This window comes from Melanaphis sacchari, unplaced genomic scaffold, assembly GCF_002803265.2.
Source record: "Melanaphis sacchari strain LSU unplaced genomic scaffold, SCAv2.0 Contig4_pilon_pilon, whole genome shotgun sequence".
NCBI classification, from domain to species: domain Eukaryota; kingdom Metazoa; phylum Arthropoda; class Insecta; order Hemiptera; family Aphididae; genus Melanaphis; species Melanaphis sacchari.
The window spans coordinates 11,550,892-11,564,792 of record NW_020271335.1 but is presented as its reverse complement, the minus strand read 5'-3'; the positions used below and the strand labels follow the sequence as shown (position 1 = coordinate 11,564,792).

Below are 13,901 nucleotides of genomic sequence, written 5' to 3'. Positions count from 1 at the left end.
AGATATATTATTGTATAATAGTATAATTTAATTGATAAATTGTGCGTTATTTAAAAGTAGTATTTACCTTTCGGTCGGAATTAGCTAAGTCGAGCTTATTGCCAACTACGACAATCGGTACATCTGCTGTGTGCTTGGTCTCGATGATTTGGTCCCTGATAGCGGCCGCCTGTTGGAACGAATCAGGGTCGGTAACAGAGTAGACCAACACGAAGGCATCTGCCGACGATATGGATAGGGCACGCATTGCAGGGAACTCGTATGCGCCAGAAGTATCCAGAATATCCAAGTCGATTTTCACGCCCTCCACCGTGAACTGGCCATGGTGCATTTCCTCCACAGTCCGCTTGTACTTTAATGAAAACTTCCGATACAGAAACTGCGTGATCAGCGACGACTTGCCCACTCGTGCTGCACCCATCACTACGATTTTGTGCCGCGTTACGTCGGCCGAATCGGACGAAGACGAAGGTGGTTGCAGCTGGTCGTGATGGTGGTGACCACTTTCAACACTACCACTGTGTAAACGAAAATAATTTTATTAATTTAATTTTCGTTAGGGATTTTCTATTTAACACGTATGATTAGCAAAGATCAAACTTTCTTGTGTATTCTTAAAAAATCAAAATATTATATAATTTACCTCCAACAAACATTGAAATACACAATGTTTACATTTAATAATGATAATGGTAATAATGTTATGATCTTAAAATTCTTGATAAAGATAATGAATACAATAAGTAAATGTAACGTTTGTTGCAAATACTAGCCATAAGTCGTCGTAAGTTCATTGGCTTTTTAAAGTATATTATATTATTATCATTATTCTTAATATACTTTAATAGGTATCTATACTATATACGTGCAAAAAAAGTTGGCCAATCTACGAAAATATTTTATTTTAGTAAATTCATAGATATTCTAATAGTGGTTAATAAATATTTCAAAACAATGTTTTAAGAACAATAACAAACAATGGTTTAAAAATGGTTCGTAAGGAACTTAAGCATACACAAAGACCTCAAAATGTCAACTCTTCAAGACCACATCAAGCTCTCGGCTGTGAGCTTCTTCGAATCCATCCACAAGTCAACAGGCTCAATGCACTACCACATCAACATCAAACCACCTCCACAGCGCCGTCTCAAACGAGGTCGCCCACATGACCTAATTCCTCAAGATACAATCTAACTTAAGTTTCTAATTACTGTTATCATCTAATATAAAATTGTAATTTAATTATCGCACTTTATACGCGAAAATGTACTTTATACTTTATCTCTAGGTATAGATAGCGAAAGCTAGGAGTACCTTATTGTAAAAAAAAATAAAAAATGACGTAATTGAGCAAGATTAGTGTTCATAATATTTTGCACCAAAAATTTAATATATATAATCTGGATATTCGTCCATGATTATCTATAAAAATGTATTGATTTATCGTTTATTCAACACTTCAATTTATGTTTATCATATAGTTATATATCCTGAGTCAGTTCAAACGATGAACTGAAAAACGGAATCTTAGTCATCTGACCATTTTACATGTAACATAACAAAATTGATTTCCAATTTTCAATGGTGTAAGTTTCTAATTAATATTATACTTCCTACATAGATCTATTAAACAACAAATTATACAACCGCATCATTTTAAACTTTATACGAATTATCAGTTAAAATATTATTTATTATTCTAAGAATCGATACGGTAAATTCTTAATCACGATTCTACATAGTATATATACATAGTATAGTATATTTCAAAATTGGTGAAAAGGATATATACCTATATATCCTTTTCACCAATTTTGAAAAAAGTTTGATTCCTTTTTTCGCCAATCTACTATGATAAAATTATTATTAAACTGATATTCCATATTTTTCCAAAATAATATCTTATTAACTCAAAAATATACAATACAATAAAAAAAAAGGAATTTATTTTTCATCATAACCGCAGGTTGTATAAAAACTTATACCTAACACACACATATTTTAAATATAACTTATGCATAGAAATTTTGTATATAAATCGATAAGATTGAAATTGCAAAACACAAATGAACATTTAATATACCAAAAAGTATAATATTGTTATCAATCACAATCTATTTTCTACATATCATGTATTTGTACAGGATATATTAATTGCATAGTATAGAATATTTATGATAATAGTATAAAACATTATAATCCTTTCCTGTAGGCAGTAGGCTGTAATTATTTTATAATATTGTAGTGCTTAATATTTACAAAGTACGGCATACATTTAATGTATTTGTGAATTTATCGATTAATATACAATTCAATCATTCAATCAAAATTATGAAATTTATAGAAAGTAAAAACTAAAAATGGTAAACAAATATTGATTCAGGATAATTGTAAGTATTATTTTATTGCATACCGATGGGGATGTCGCATAAAATATTGTCTTACTAGTGTTTACACCAGTAAAAAAGTTGAAATCATTAAAAGAAAAGGTATTTTATGTAATTTATTTCACAGCAAATTTTACACGCAATACATGATATCAATATCGTATTATAATCATAAACAATTTACATGTAAAAAATGACTATAACGATACATGCAGTACAATCTATAGGTAAAAAATGTCTACAACGTGTAAAAGAAAAAAAAACTTAAAGATTAATTCGACATCCAAAAAATATCCTTATGATGATATAAACACACGAGATATAGTTCTTAGAAAATATATTTATCGAACAAAGCCAACTTACATAGATAGAGTATATGATATAATTTTTTTTTTAAATCCTTAACTTCTAAAAATGGGAACTTTTTAATAATTAATGATATAAATTAAATTATAATAATATTTTTTTTTCAAAAAACCAATTTAGGTTTTTTATATAAATTGGCACAATGTATGTTTACGGAAGCTTTTCATATTGTTCACATTTTTTTTACAAGTATTTACCTTACTTGGATTTATAAATAATCACTTTATTCTAATAGTGTTTTGTTTAATACCCGATAAAAAACAAAAAATATATTTCAAATTATTAAGTACTTTAAAAACTAAATGTGATAAATTTAATTTAATTATAAATCCAAAAAATATAGTAATTGACTTTTAAATAGCAATTTATAACGTTTCCAAATTAATATGGCCATTAGGCATACTTATGTACCATTAAAACTTGTAGATTTTGTTTAATTCAGTCATGGTATAAAAAAATTCAAGAACTAGATGTGATTGAAGTTTACAAACAAAATAATCGGTTAAAATACTCATTTGAATTTATATATTTAAATTTATAAGATATATATATATATATATATTGACATATATTCACAATATACTAATTATTTATAAGAAACTTATATATATGAAAATGTTAAATATCCTTCAGAAATTTGAACGTACATGACGAAAAAATTATATCTAACTACTAATATTATGAATCATTTCATTCATTTTTTAACCAATATTTCTATAAATCACACCCAAGAATCAATATATTTTTAAAAACTTTGATTGAAAATAACCAGGCAGACACTTACATTAAATAAATATCACTAATTTAAATATTCCAAATATCCTAAAAAATAAATACACTTTATTAAAATGCACAAACTAGAAAAATTATAATTGATTTAAAAAAAATATATATATATTAAGTTTGTTGCATTTAATTATTATTATAAGTGACTTTTGGGACGACTTTTTAACTATTATTGTTATATTTAAAGAAACTATTACTAAATATTATGTTTTAATGTTTAAGTGAGTTTTAGTATGACTTTTTAATTATTATCTATTATGTTAAACAATACTAAACATTGTTATATAAACCATGCAAAATTAAGTTAAAACTTAAGTATACTTTAAAAATAATCATATTTATATTAAATTTAATTACATCAATACGAGACTAAATTCAGAAGAAATGTTATATTAGTCAATTTGTATATTGTATAATTCTGAGTATAATAAGATATTATTTTGGATAAATATAGAATAAAAGTATAATAATTTTACCATAATGGCATAATAGATAGGTTGACGGAAACGGGAATCAAACCTTTCTTAAAAATGGTGGAAGCGGGTGATGACAGAAACGGATAATTTCTACTATATTTTAGTATATCCATACCATTAACGTATTTAAATATGATGATTATGTGAATGAGTTTAGTCACCAAAATGCTCGCGAAAAATAAAATGTACATAGTTAAATAATTTTAATACTAATATTAATACCTTCAAATTATAAAAGGAGTAGGTAAATATAAAATATAAGGGATAAATATATAATGTATAATATACTATACTATACAGTATTAGTTAGTTACACACAAACGTTTAATTTGTTGACTTTTCTTGTAAAATTGAATAATATGTGTAAAATTAGAAAAAAAATAGTTAATTGGTGTCATGGTTTAACATCAGTGTTTGCTGTGTAGAGAAAGGACAATACAACCAAAACGCCAACATTTTAAATTCATTTCTGAGTGAATACATAGAATACTTAAAAAAATTCAAAATGTATGATGAATACTTAACAAATATCTTAAACCTCAAAATATGATTTCATATGTAGTATACAATTTTTAAGTATATTCTTATAAATTGATGATTTTTTCACATTTAAAAATATAAAAAAACTGAATAATGACATTGATCAACTTAAAAATTAAATCATAGACGTTTCAACTGAAACATAATAAACACAACAAAGGAAAAACAACAACAGTTTTAAAAAATTAATTTACGTCCTTCCCATTTAAAGGGAAAAAAGTTAGATGTACCTATATTGTATAAGTATTGCATTTTTTATATAATATTTATGATTTGATGTACATTTATATTCTTAAATGTGCCTCGTTAAGAACTTTACAACACTTTACACTTGTATACAATAAAGTTACAGTTTTTGGTAAACTTGAGTTCCTTTTATTATGTCATGTGTAATGGCGAATTAAATACGTGTGTGTGTATATGTGTAAGTACTTTAAGTGTATGTGTATGAGTGTGCATAGAGAGAGACTGCAATACTCGTCAGTTTTCGAAAACGTTATTTCATTTTACACGTTACAGTAAATCTAAAATATAATGATAAAATTAATTTGTTTTCGCATTAACCTCACATACTTGGCACTTGTGTAGTTATGTTTCACATAATAATATATAATTCGTTTTCATTGCGTTTTCATGATTAAATTTATTAATTATTTACATATTTTATATTTTTATTTAAATTTGTTTTTATTTTGTTTATTTAAAACTCGATATATAATATTAATTTAATTACAAAATTTTTTCTAACTAAGATACTGGTTATTGTCTATTTTTTAAACAAAATTTATTACACTGCTTATTATACAATCTGCATTTAAATAAATTCTATTAAGTGCTCGATTTTATGCGTATTTAGATTAAGCTACACAAGTTAGTATTAATAAATATTTTATTATGAAAACTAGAAACAATTTTTAACAACGCGTATTTATAATAAATTGTACTAAAAAAAGTGTTATTCAAATAGAACTGATTACTAATCATAATTTGTTCCACATTCGACTGTAAAATTTTAGTCAGAATTATGTATAATATAATAAATATAGTATACTCAGCAATAATGGTACTACACTAAAAAAAAAAAATCCGTTATAATCAGGCAAAATTGGAAATTTTGTGACATATCAAGTGTGAGATAAAAAACATCTTTGAAAACGATACGCGTTTGTTAAGCCCAATTGTTTGCATCCACAAATCACTGCATTATTATATGAATGTTAGAATACGGTACTCAGTGCCGGATAAATCACAGACACTAGGGCCCCATCGCTAGGTAAAGACACGATATTATTGAACATAAAATTATCATAAATGTCATAATCAAAATGACATTGTTCCGTGTGCAGATGATTAGATAATATATTAATAAAACTATAACAATTAAATTAAAGTCTTAGATTATTTAGAGATATTTACCATACTTATAATACATTTTAAACTATACATATACTGTATTTTAGTTAATGATAAACTTGATGTTTTTAATAAAAATAAGTAATTATGCCTTGATTGAATTTCTTTTTAAGAGGTTCTAACATTTTATTTTACATTCGAGCCCCCACAGCTAAAGATCTGGTACTGACAGACAATCGTACCATAACCACAGTTATTGTTAATAATACAGTCATACTGCACGAACAATCAATATAATGGCGTACCGCGTCATATCACGGCAAAAATATATAATTATATTATAGTACCGATAATGCATGCAGGATTCAGGTTTTTATAGCTATCGTATACTATGAGGATTTTAGAGTGCACGTGGATATATGGCCTGTGTTTTGATTCCATTACCATTTACTATAGTTATCTAAAAGTGAAAAATGAGATTTTGGTTTTTTTCAGTACAAACTTTGCAGAGATGATAGGATTGCGAGGATCGTCATACGTCATGCGCGTACGACAGCACTGAACACACCGTTGATCGTTAAAATAACGATACTATTATAAAACAGTATACTCCTATATACAGAATAATATTTCTTAAAAACAGTTTTTCAAAAATATTAAATACATTTAATACTGGATCTAGTGTTTGTTATACTTGGGCGTTGGGTCATTTTAACAAATTGTAAATATAAATAGATAATTATTAAAAATTGCAAGTTACCATAGCACTCATATCTTCTTAACTCATTATTATGGACCTATTATCCTTTGTATACAAAGTTAAACTACGACAAAGTTTTGAGAAAAATAAACGACTTAATAATTGACAGTAAAGAAGCGAGATTCTTATTAGAAAAAAAAAACCTAACCACTTAAGCAGTACGAAATATCTCTAGAATTTGAAAATATGGTCTTAAAGTATATTTTCAAATTTCAAAAATCAAATATTGAGTAACTAAAATATTAAAAGATTAGGGGATGAGTAGGTGAGTATGCTTGGTGAATTACTCTGTATTTAACTACAGAGTTTGTAGAGTTGATGGTAATTATTATTGATTGATCTTCCACACGCATCCACAAATCACAATACTTGGCTCTAGCTTGTCCTAGTAATTAATATTACACGATCGAAAATATTTTATATTATAACTGGAAAAATCTATCATGCATATGACCACAAATATTATATTTTATACATTAAGTTATACGAATAATATATGATATTGCAATTATTTCTTTCAGATTGTGATACCACACATATTATTTTTCGAACATCAGTAAGACGTTTTACAATAGCTTTTAATACTCTTTGACACATTTCAATCGGTGTGATTTCCTATTTATAATATAATAAATAATTATTTTACAACTATCACGCGGTTCGTTTTTATTTTCGTTGTCGTTCTCGTAATATGCACATGTCACGTAGGTACAAATTTTAAAGTTATCTTAAGCATGATACATCACGTTATCATTTAGAGTCCATGAGTTTTGTCATTGTTGATTTATAAAAGTAAAAACGTAAGATTTCTAAACTTTAACTGAAATAAAACAGAAACTATGTTGCGTTTGTATAAGTTTGATGCCGAAAAAACGGAACACAATGTTTTTCACGTGATTCGGGTGATATAACATACAATATATTATATATTTATAACAGATATGATATTATATTTGTTTATAAATAATAAATACTCACATACACACATAAATAATATATGTATAATATATAATATATAGCATCGTAACATACCGTTAACTTTATGCGTAGGAGTAGTGTTATTAATTTTCAACAGAACAATATAAAACGTAATTTTCAATTTATCTTTATAATAGGTTAAAAATGTATATAATATTATGTTAACGAACTTATTGTTTGAATTCGTTGATGTATCTTATCGTTACGAACAGATGCTTATACCTTGAACGTTAGCATTTCGAGCCTCATAGTCGATGGTACCTATTATATAAATTTATTTACATTACGAAAGTAGTTCAAGCTCTGATTCCATTTGCATTTCGTCAGGGTCGAATTTGCAGTTAGTATTATGTTTGATAGTTATTCAGTCATATGAAACGTACATGGGATCTACCTATACTTATCATATTTTATAACGTTATAATATTTTAGATTTATGGCAAAAAAAAAAATGAAGGTACCGGCGTTAAAACCTATTATACACCAAAACTTCTTGACCTAGCAGTGTGTATATTTTTTGCCCATTTTATTTTATGTTTTTTTTTTCATTTTAAATTAAAACATCTATACTGAGAAAATTTTTATATTATAAAACAAACATAAAAAAATGTGTAATGTGTATATTATCATCATATTCGCATCATGGGGGATTAACTTTTTTTTATAGAAGAATTTTATAACTTGTTTTTTGAAAAAAAAGGAAACTAAATACTTTAGAATTGAGAATATAATTGAAAAGATCATAAACCAGGCTTGATATTTATTTGAAAACAATAATAAATTATTGCATTTGAAAACCCATTCTAAAATTTGCTTAAACTTGATTGAAGTAATAGTTTTCGATAAAATTAACTTTGAATTTTGAAAATGCTTTTAAGATTCGTATTGAAACAATTACTGAATGTGTTATTTTAATAATTTAATAAAAAAAAATTAAATTTGTATTTGAAAGACCAAAACAAACGTTTAAAATATATCTATTTAAACATGTTTAGCACACAAGTATAATATTATAACTGATGTTTTGATGAGAATTTAATAAAAAAACATTGACTATTCTACTTACATATAGTATTTGTCCAATATATAGTTAAATTTTAACACAACACTTCAACGACTCAATTGCTATAAATGGCAATACATTATATAATGTGATGTATATTGGAGTTTTATTTTTATAAATTGACGAAAACAAATTAAATTTTCCAAGACTTGTCCAATGGTAAACACGAAAAGTGAGTAAGAATAACTGACACTCGTTTACCTATTTCATGCTGTATCGTGTACTTATTATGGTTTTGAAAATTATAATACGTATATGCAAAGATAATTCTAAAATAAGACAATGATGTGGTCGGATTAGGATAGGCTTGGTTATTTTAAAGTATAATTCCCAAACTAAACAATTTACGATATTTTAGAAAGGCACAGTAGTGAAACTAAAAATAAATAATAAATAAAACCAGTGTCAAGTTTCTCATCTCGTAACGATCGCGTGTTGCAAAAAACAATGTACAAAAATAAAAAAAATAGACATCCACGCGTATTCATAATATTTATATCGACACACAACATAATATGCGTATATTTTACATGATAAATCGTACACACGATGAAGAGACGACCCACGTTTCAACGTCACTGACCGTGACAATCCACAGGTGGAGTTACTTGTTATGTCTTGTGAACCAGAACGCGAATTGTTATTCTTACGTCCAAACCGCGTATAGATTTGATGTAAACACCACCGCATCCAAAAACTCAGGTTCACGATTATAAAAAAACATTATAAGTGAACAAAAGATCTACATATAGCGAATCTTACAGTTAAAAAGTTATTTACACGCAATAGTTCAAAATAAGTCTATGCAAACGAAAACGAAAAAATATCGACATACGGTTTTTGAAACTCGATAAAATAATAATATGAAGTTTTCATTTATTTCAAATAATAAAGAAAAATCTAGAACCAAATTTCAAAATGCGACGTCGCAGCTACTTGTGGCATACCCCAAACGATTTTCACTAAAATCAATTTTCAAACATTATTCGAGTCGCCAAAGTGGTGTGAATAAAGTTCTTACAGTAATATTTTTAGATATTGATTATACCCGTTCGACATTGCATTTAAACTATTGTTTTTTTGTATGATGCATACATATATTAATGATTTTAAGGTCATATTTGGTCTTATTATAGCGCACTATTTTGTAACTTAAAAATAAAATCTTACGTACAATTTCGAAAAATAAAGACAGTTAGCAGAAACAAAAAAGATAAGTTCAAAGTCTACTTATTATAAATTCAATTATTATTTTTTTAGACATTTTAACTATTCAATAATAAATGCTTAAATAAACACGGTTACGTGAATTATATTAAATTAATTTAATATCAAAATCGTATTTAAAAAAGAAAAAAGCAAAATGGTTTTTACGAGCATTTTTGGTGATTAAATGCATATTTTAATAAAACATTTTGTGATTTTAATGTAACTCAGAGCAACAGTTATATAACTAGTGTCTTATAACTTACAAACAATATTTTTATTTATTTAATTTGAATTAAATTACCTATTTGTAATTTGTATATATATTTCAATGATGTTATAAATAATTACATTTTTAATATTTTAATATTATGTAATTAATAATTAATCAATACAATTAACTACCGTCATAGTAATTAATTTATATATTTGAAATACATTTTAAATTATTTTATGTATTCTAAAATTATTTTTTTAGAAAATTTAGTTAAAAATTGTAAACAAAATAAAATTTATAAAATTTTTAAATATTCATTACTATTATGAATTATAATAATAATACTCAAATAATATAAAATTCCAAATATTTTCTCGTAGGTGCAAAAAAAAAAAAATGTTTTCCTTGAAAATTTAGGAAAACATTGTGTGGCAAATAATTATATAATAATAACATATTTTCGCCGAAAACAATTAACTCACATATTGGAATTAAATTATCGGGTTCATCTATATTTCGTCGAAACGGACGTAACGCTAACGATCTTCAAACACGCACGAGGAGCATTCGCACATTTTCCGAATTTCATCGCGAGGGTAACGATTACGTCCCTTGAATATATATATCATTATATATAACTTTTATAACCGAATTATTTGTGGGTGCCCAACAATCATCGCCGAGAGGAAGGTTCGTGGATATATGATATACGACGTGCTTATATTTTACAACGATATGTATCGTTATTATAAATTATAATATACACCGGTCAATCCATTTCATGCAAGACGCACAATATTTCAAAACCTATTAACGTTTTTTAAAATAATTTTACATAACTGTAAATAGTTAAAAACTATTTTTTTAAACATATTTTTATTATTTTTTATCACCATAATTTTACTATAAATTGTTTACTTTTTTAATTATTATACGCATATTTAATATCATATTTCAAAGCAAAATTTATTTTAGAACATTTCAATAAATGAAAATGGAATTTAGGACTTGTAGCTTATGAGTTATAATAATACCTACCTATTAAAAGTTTTGATCATTGGAGTGAAGTAGTTCTGAAGCACTGGAAAACTGTCGGTCCACTACCATGCTCATTAGAACTTTTAATACTTAAAAGTTATAACTAATAAATTTGTCCAAAATTTTTCATAAATATATATATACTCCTAATAATATTCTGTTTCAGAATATGAAATAAAAAGTATATGTTTTCAATAAAAAAAAAGAGTAAAAACTTTGGGAAAAATAATTCAAAAACTTAAATTTTGTCCTAAAATATTGTATTATAACGATATAAAATTACAATCAATAATCATTAAATATTTTCAAAAACATTAGTATTTTCTCAAATAAAGAGTGTCTATTACTATATTGTTATATGGATCAACCCGTACTTAGCGACACGACTCAACTGGATTCTACGTGCAATGAACCGTATTACGTACCTATTAATAATATTAAAATGCCTACGTCCCGATCGTTCACGTACAATATAATTAATATATAATATCACGTCCGGCAACGCCTAATGGGACTTTATATACGAGTACTTAGATGTTCATCTGTTAAAATGTTAATATAAAATAATATTACGTATTTGTAAATAATTTGGTTTTTTCTATCGTTTCGTCCACTGTCTTATTGTTGTTGTGCACATTCCCCCCGACCGCAATCGAAGGTCATTTCTGCCGCTCTTCTTGTTTCAGATCTTGGCCTTTCGGACTACTGCTGCAAGACAACAGGCAACGCCCTTGTCTCTATGATCGTCGAGTAGGAGTATTATACGGTCTATTGGGACTCTCGCATATATAAGGACGGCGACGTCCAGCATCAGCATCACACCACATTCCAAGAACACATCGACAACCACAGGTTGAAGTTTGCAGATCAGTCGTAGACAACACAAGAAGAAATCATCAAAAAAGAAATGGCTTCTTTCAAGTATCTGGTAAGCCGCATACATTTTTTTTTTCGTAAATCCAACTATATTATTTGTAAATCGCTCTTTCGAATATAGACTTGACACAAATTTTACGTGTAAAACGATCGATTCATTTAATGTCTTCTTTCTTGTCACGATTCTTCGATCGGTGTAGGCGTCAATCGGTAATTTCCCGTCAACAACGACAATATTATATACATACCATGTCTTCGTATTCTTCATAAGATTTTTGGGGTCTACCAACCTCCTGCAAACATCAGATATCATATTGGGATCATCAATACAATAGTGATTTTACTATCCCGATAATCATTCGATATTTATGGATAATATTAAATCATTCCCGTTGGACAAAAATTGTGTTTGATGTTAAATAGAAATCAAACAGTAGTGACTATATAATGTACCTATTCGATAATGAATTATTTAATTATTTAATTGATAATTTCGAAAACGATTTGAGTGTGTTTAGGACTCTACAACTATAATTTGCCCGAGAAAAATATGCAATTAAGATCTCTAAGAAAATGTGTACCCATAGTGATGTATATATATATATATATATATATCATACCAACAATCTAATGAAAGATATAATTTTTCTACTGCTTTAATATACGTCCATGCCTTAGTGTAAATAAGCTACAGCAAATAAATGAGTATAATATAATATTACTACACGTGTCTGGCGAGCAAAGTTTTCGTAAATCCGAGAGCAAATGAAACCCTCAGAATTAATTTCCCAAATTTATTATTTTTCAATTCGTGAGTACACTTCAGTTTGGACCTTCTATAATATTACGCCACGATTTGATAGAATAATAAAATTATATGTACACAAATGAATAGTTAAAAACTGTTATATAGGACATGTACAAATACAAAGTCTGCCGATAGTGTTATATGATGATAATACCATGAACTATTGCAACATTATTAATCTGTATTAATTTAATATTTATTTTTTCGTTTCTTCATAGATATTCATCGCCTTGGCCGTCCTCAGCGTGTACTATGTTTCTGCCGAAGAAGCAATTAAATCCGAAGAACAAGTCGGTGCTGAGTCCGCTAGAGTAAAGAAACACGCTTACATCGCCGCCCGTAAGTATACTATATTTTGTATTGTTATTATAGAAGTCTTACGATGTTAATCTATTTGTCGGACTCTGTTTTTAATTATTATGAAAAAATCATACGGTCGTTATAAAAATATTTATTTAATTCTTTTTTTTTACAGCAGCTTTGGCCTACGCCGCTCCAGCCTATCCATACGCGTACTCAGCTTACCCATACTCGTACTCGTACCCGGCCGCATACCCAACTGCTTACGCCGCTTACCCGAGCTACGCTTACGCTCACGATGATGGCAAGTACTGGCCAGGCAAATACGAAAGGACTTACTACCCAGCTTACAAATCCGCCTACCCGGTTTACCATTACTGAACACACATTCCCGACAACGCCTCCCAAATCTTCCGGCAACAAACGTAGTTTTTAAGATAATTTTATAAACAAATTTTAACAATAAAAATGTGATCTTTTTTTCAACAAACCTACGAGTCGTTTCATATCTTCCATTTTCTTAGGTAATGTTATCGTAGTTTTTGCTGCATACATATCGTCGACCACAGACTACAGTAGTTTCCAATTATTTTAATAACACTGTTTGTTTAATATATAGTAATAATATGTGCAATAACATAATAATATTGTTGTTTCTGTGACAAGATCGATGCAATATTATTATTATACACATACACTATAGGATATAATTATATTGAGTACTAGAAATAACGTGATATGTTTTAA

General features: G+C 27.3%; 2 protein-coding genes across 3 annotated transcripts in view; one reads left to right on the top strand and one right to left on the bottom strand.

The window, feature by feature from the left end:
* Window positions 1–13,901, bottom strand: part of LOC112598716 (ras-related protein Rap-2b-like) — a 91,854-nt gene that overhangs the window by 58,639 nt on the left and 19,314 nt on the right. The window contains exon 3 of the mRNA XM_025345280.1: window positions 68–518. Within this exon, the coding sequence (XP_025201065.1) occupies window positions 68–518 (451 nt within the window). The remainder of the gene's footprint in view (window positions 1–67; window positions 519–13,901) is intronic.
* Window positions 11,980–13,645, top strand: LOC112598718 (adhesive plaque matrix protein-like). 2 transcript variants are annotated; one of them, XM_025345283.1, is made up of 3 exons: window positions 11,980–12,098; window positions 13,073–13,193; window positions 13,333–13,645. In XM_025345283.1, the coding sequence occupies exons 1-3, from the start codon at window positions 12,078–12,080 to the stop codon at window positions 13,533–13,535; spliced, it is 345 nt and encodes a 114-aa protein (XP_025201068.1). In that variant the 5' UTR covers window positions 11,980–12,077; the 3' UTR covers window positions 13,536–13,645. The 2 variants fall into 2 exon arrangements, with proteins under 2 accessions (XP_025201068.1, XP_025201067.1); XM_025345282.1 differs by having other exon boundaries at window positions 13,330–13,645.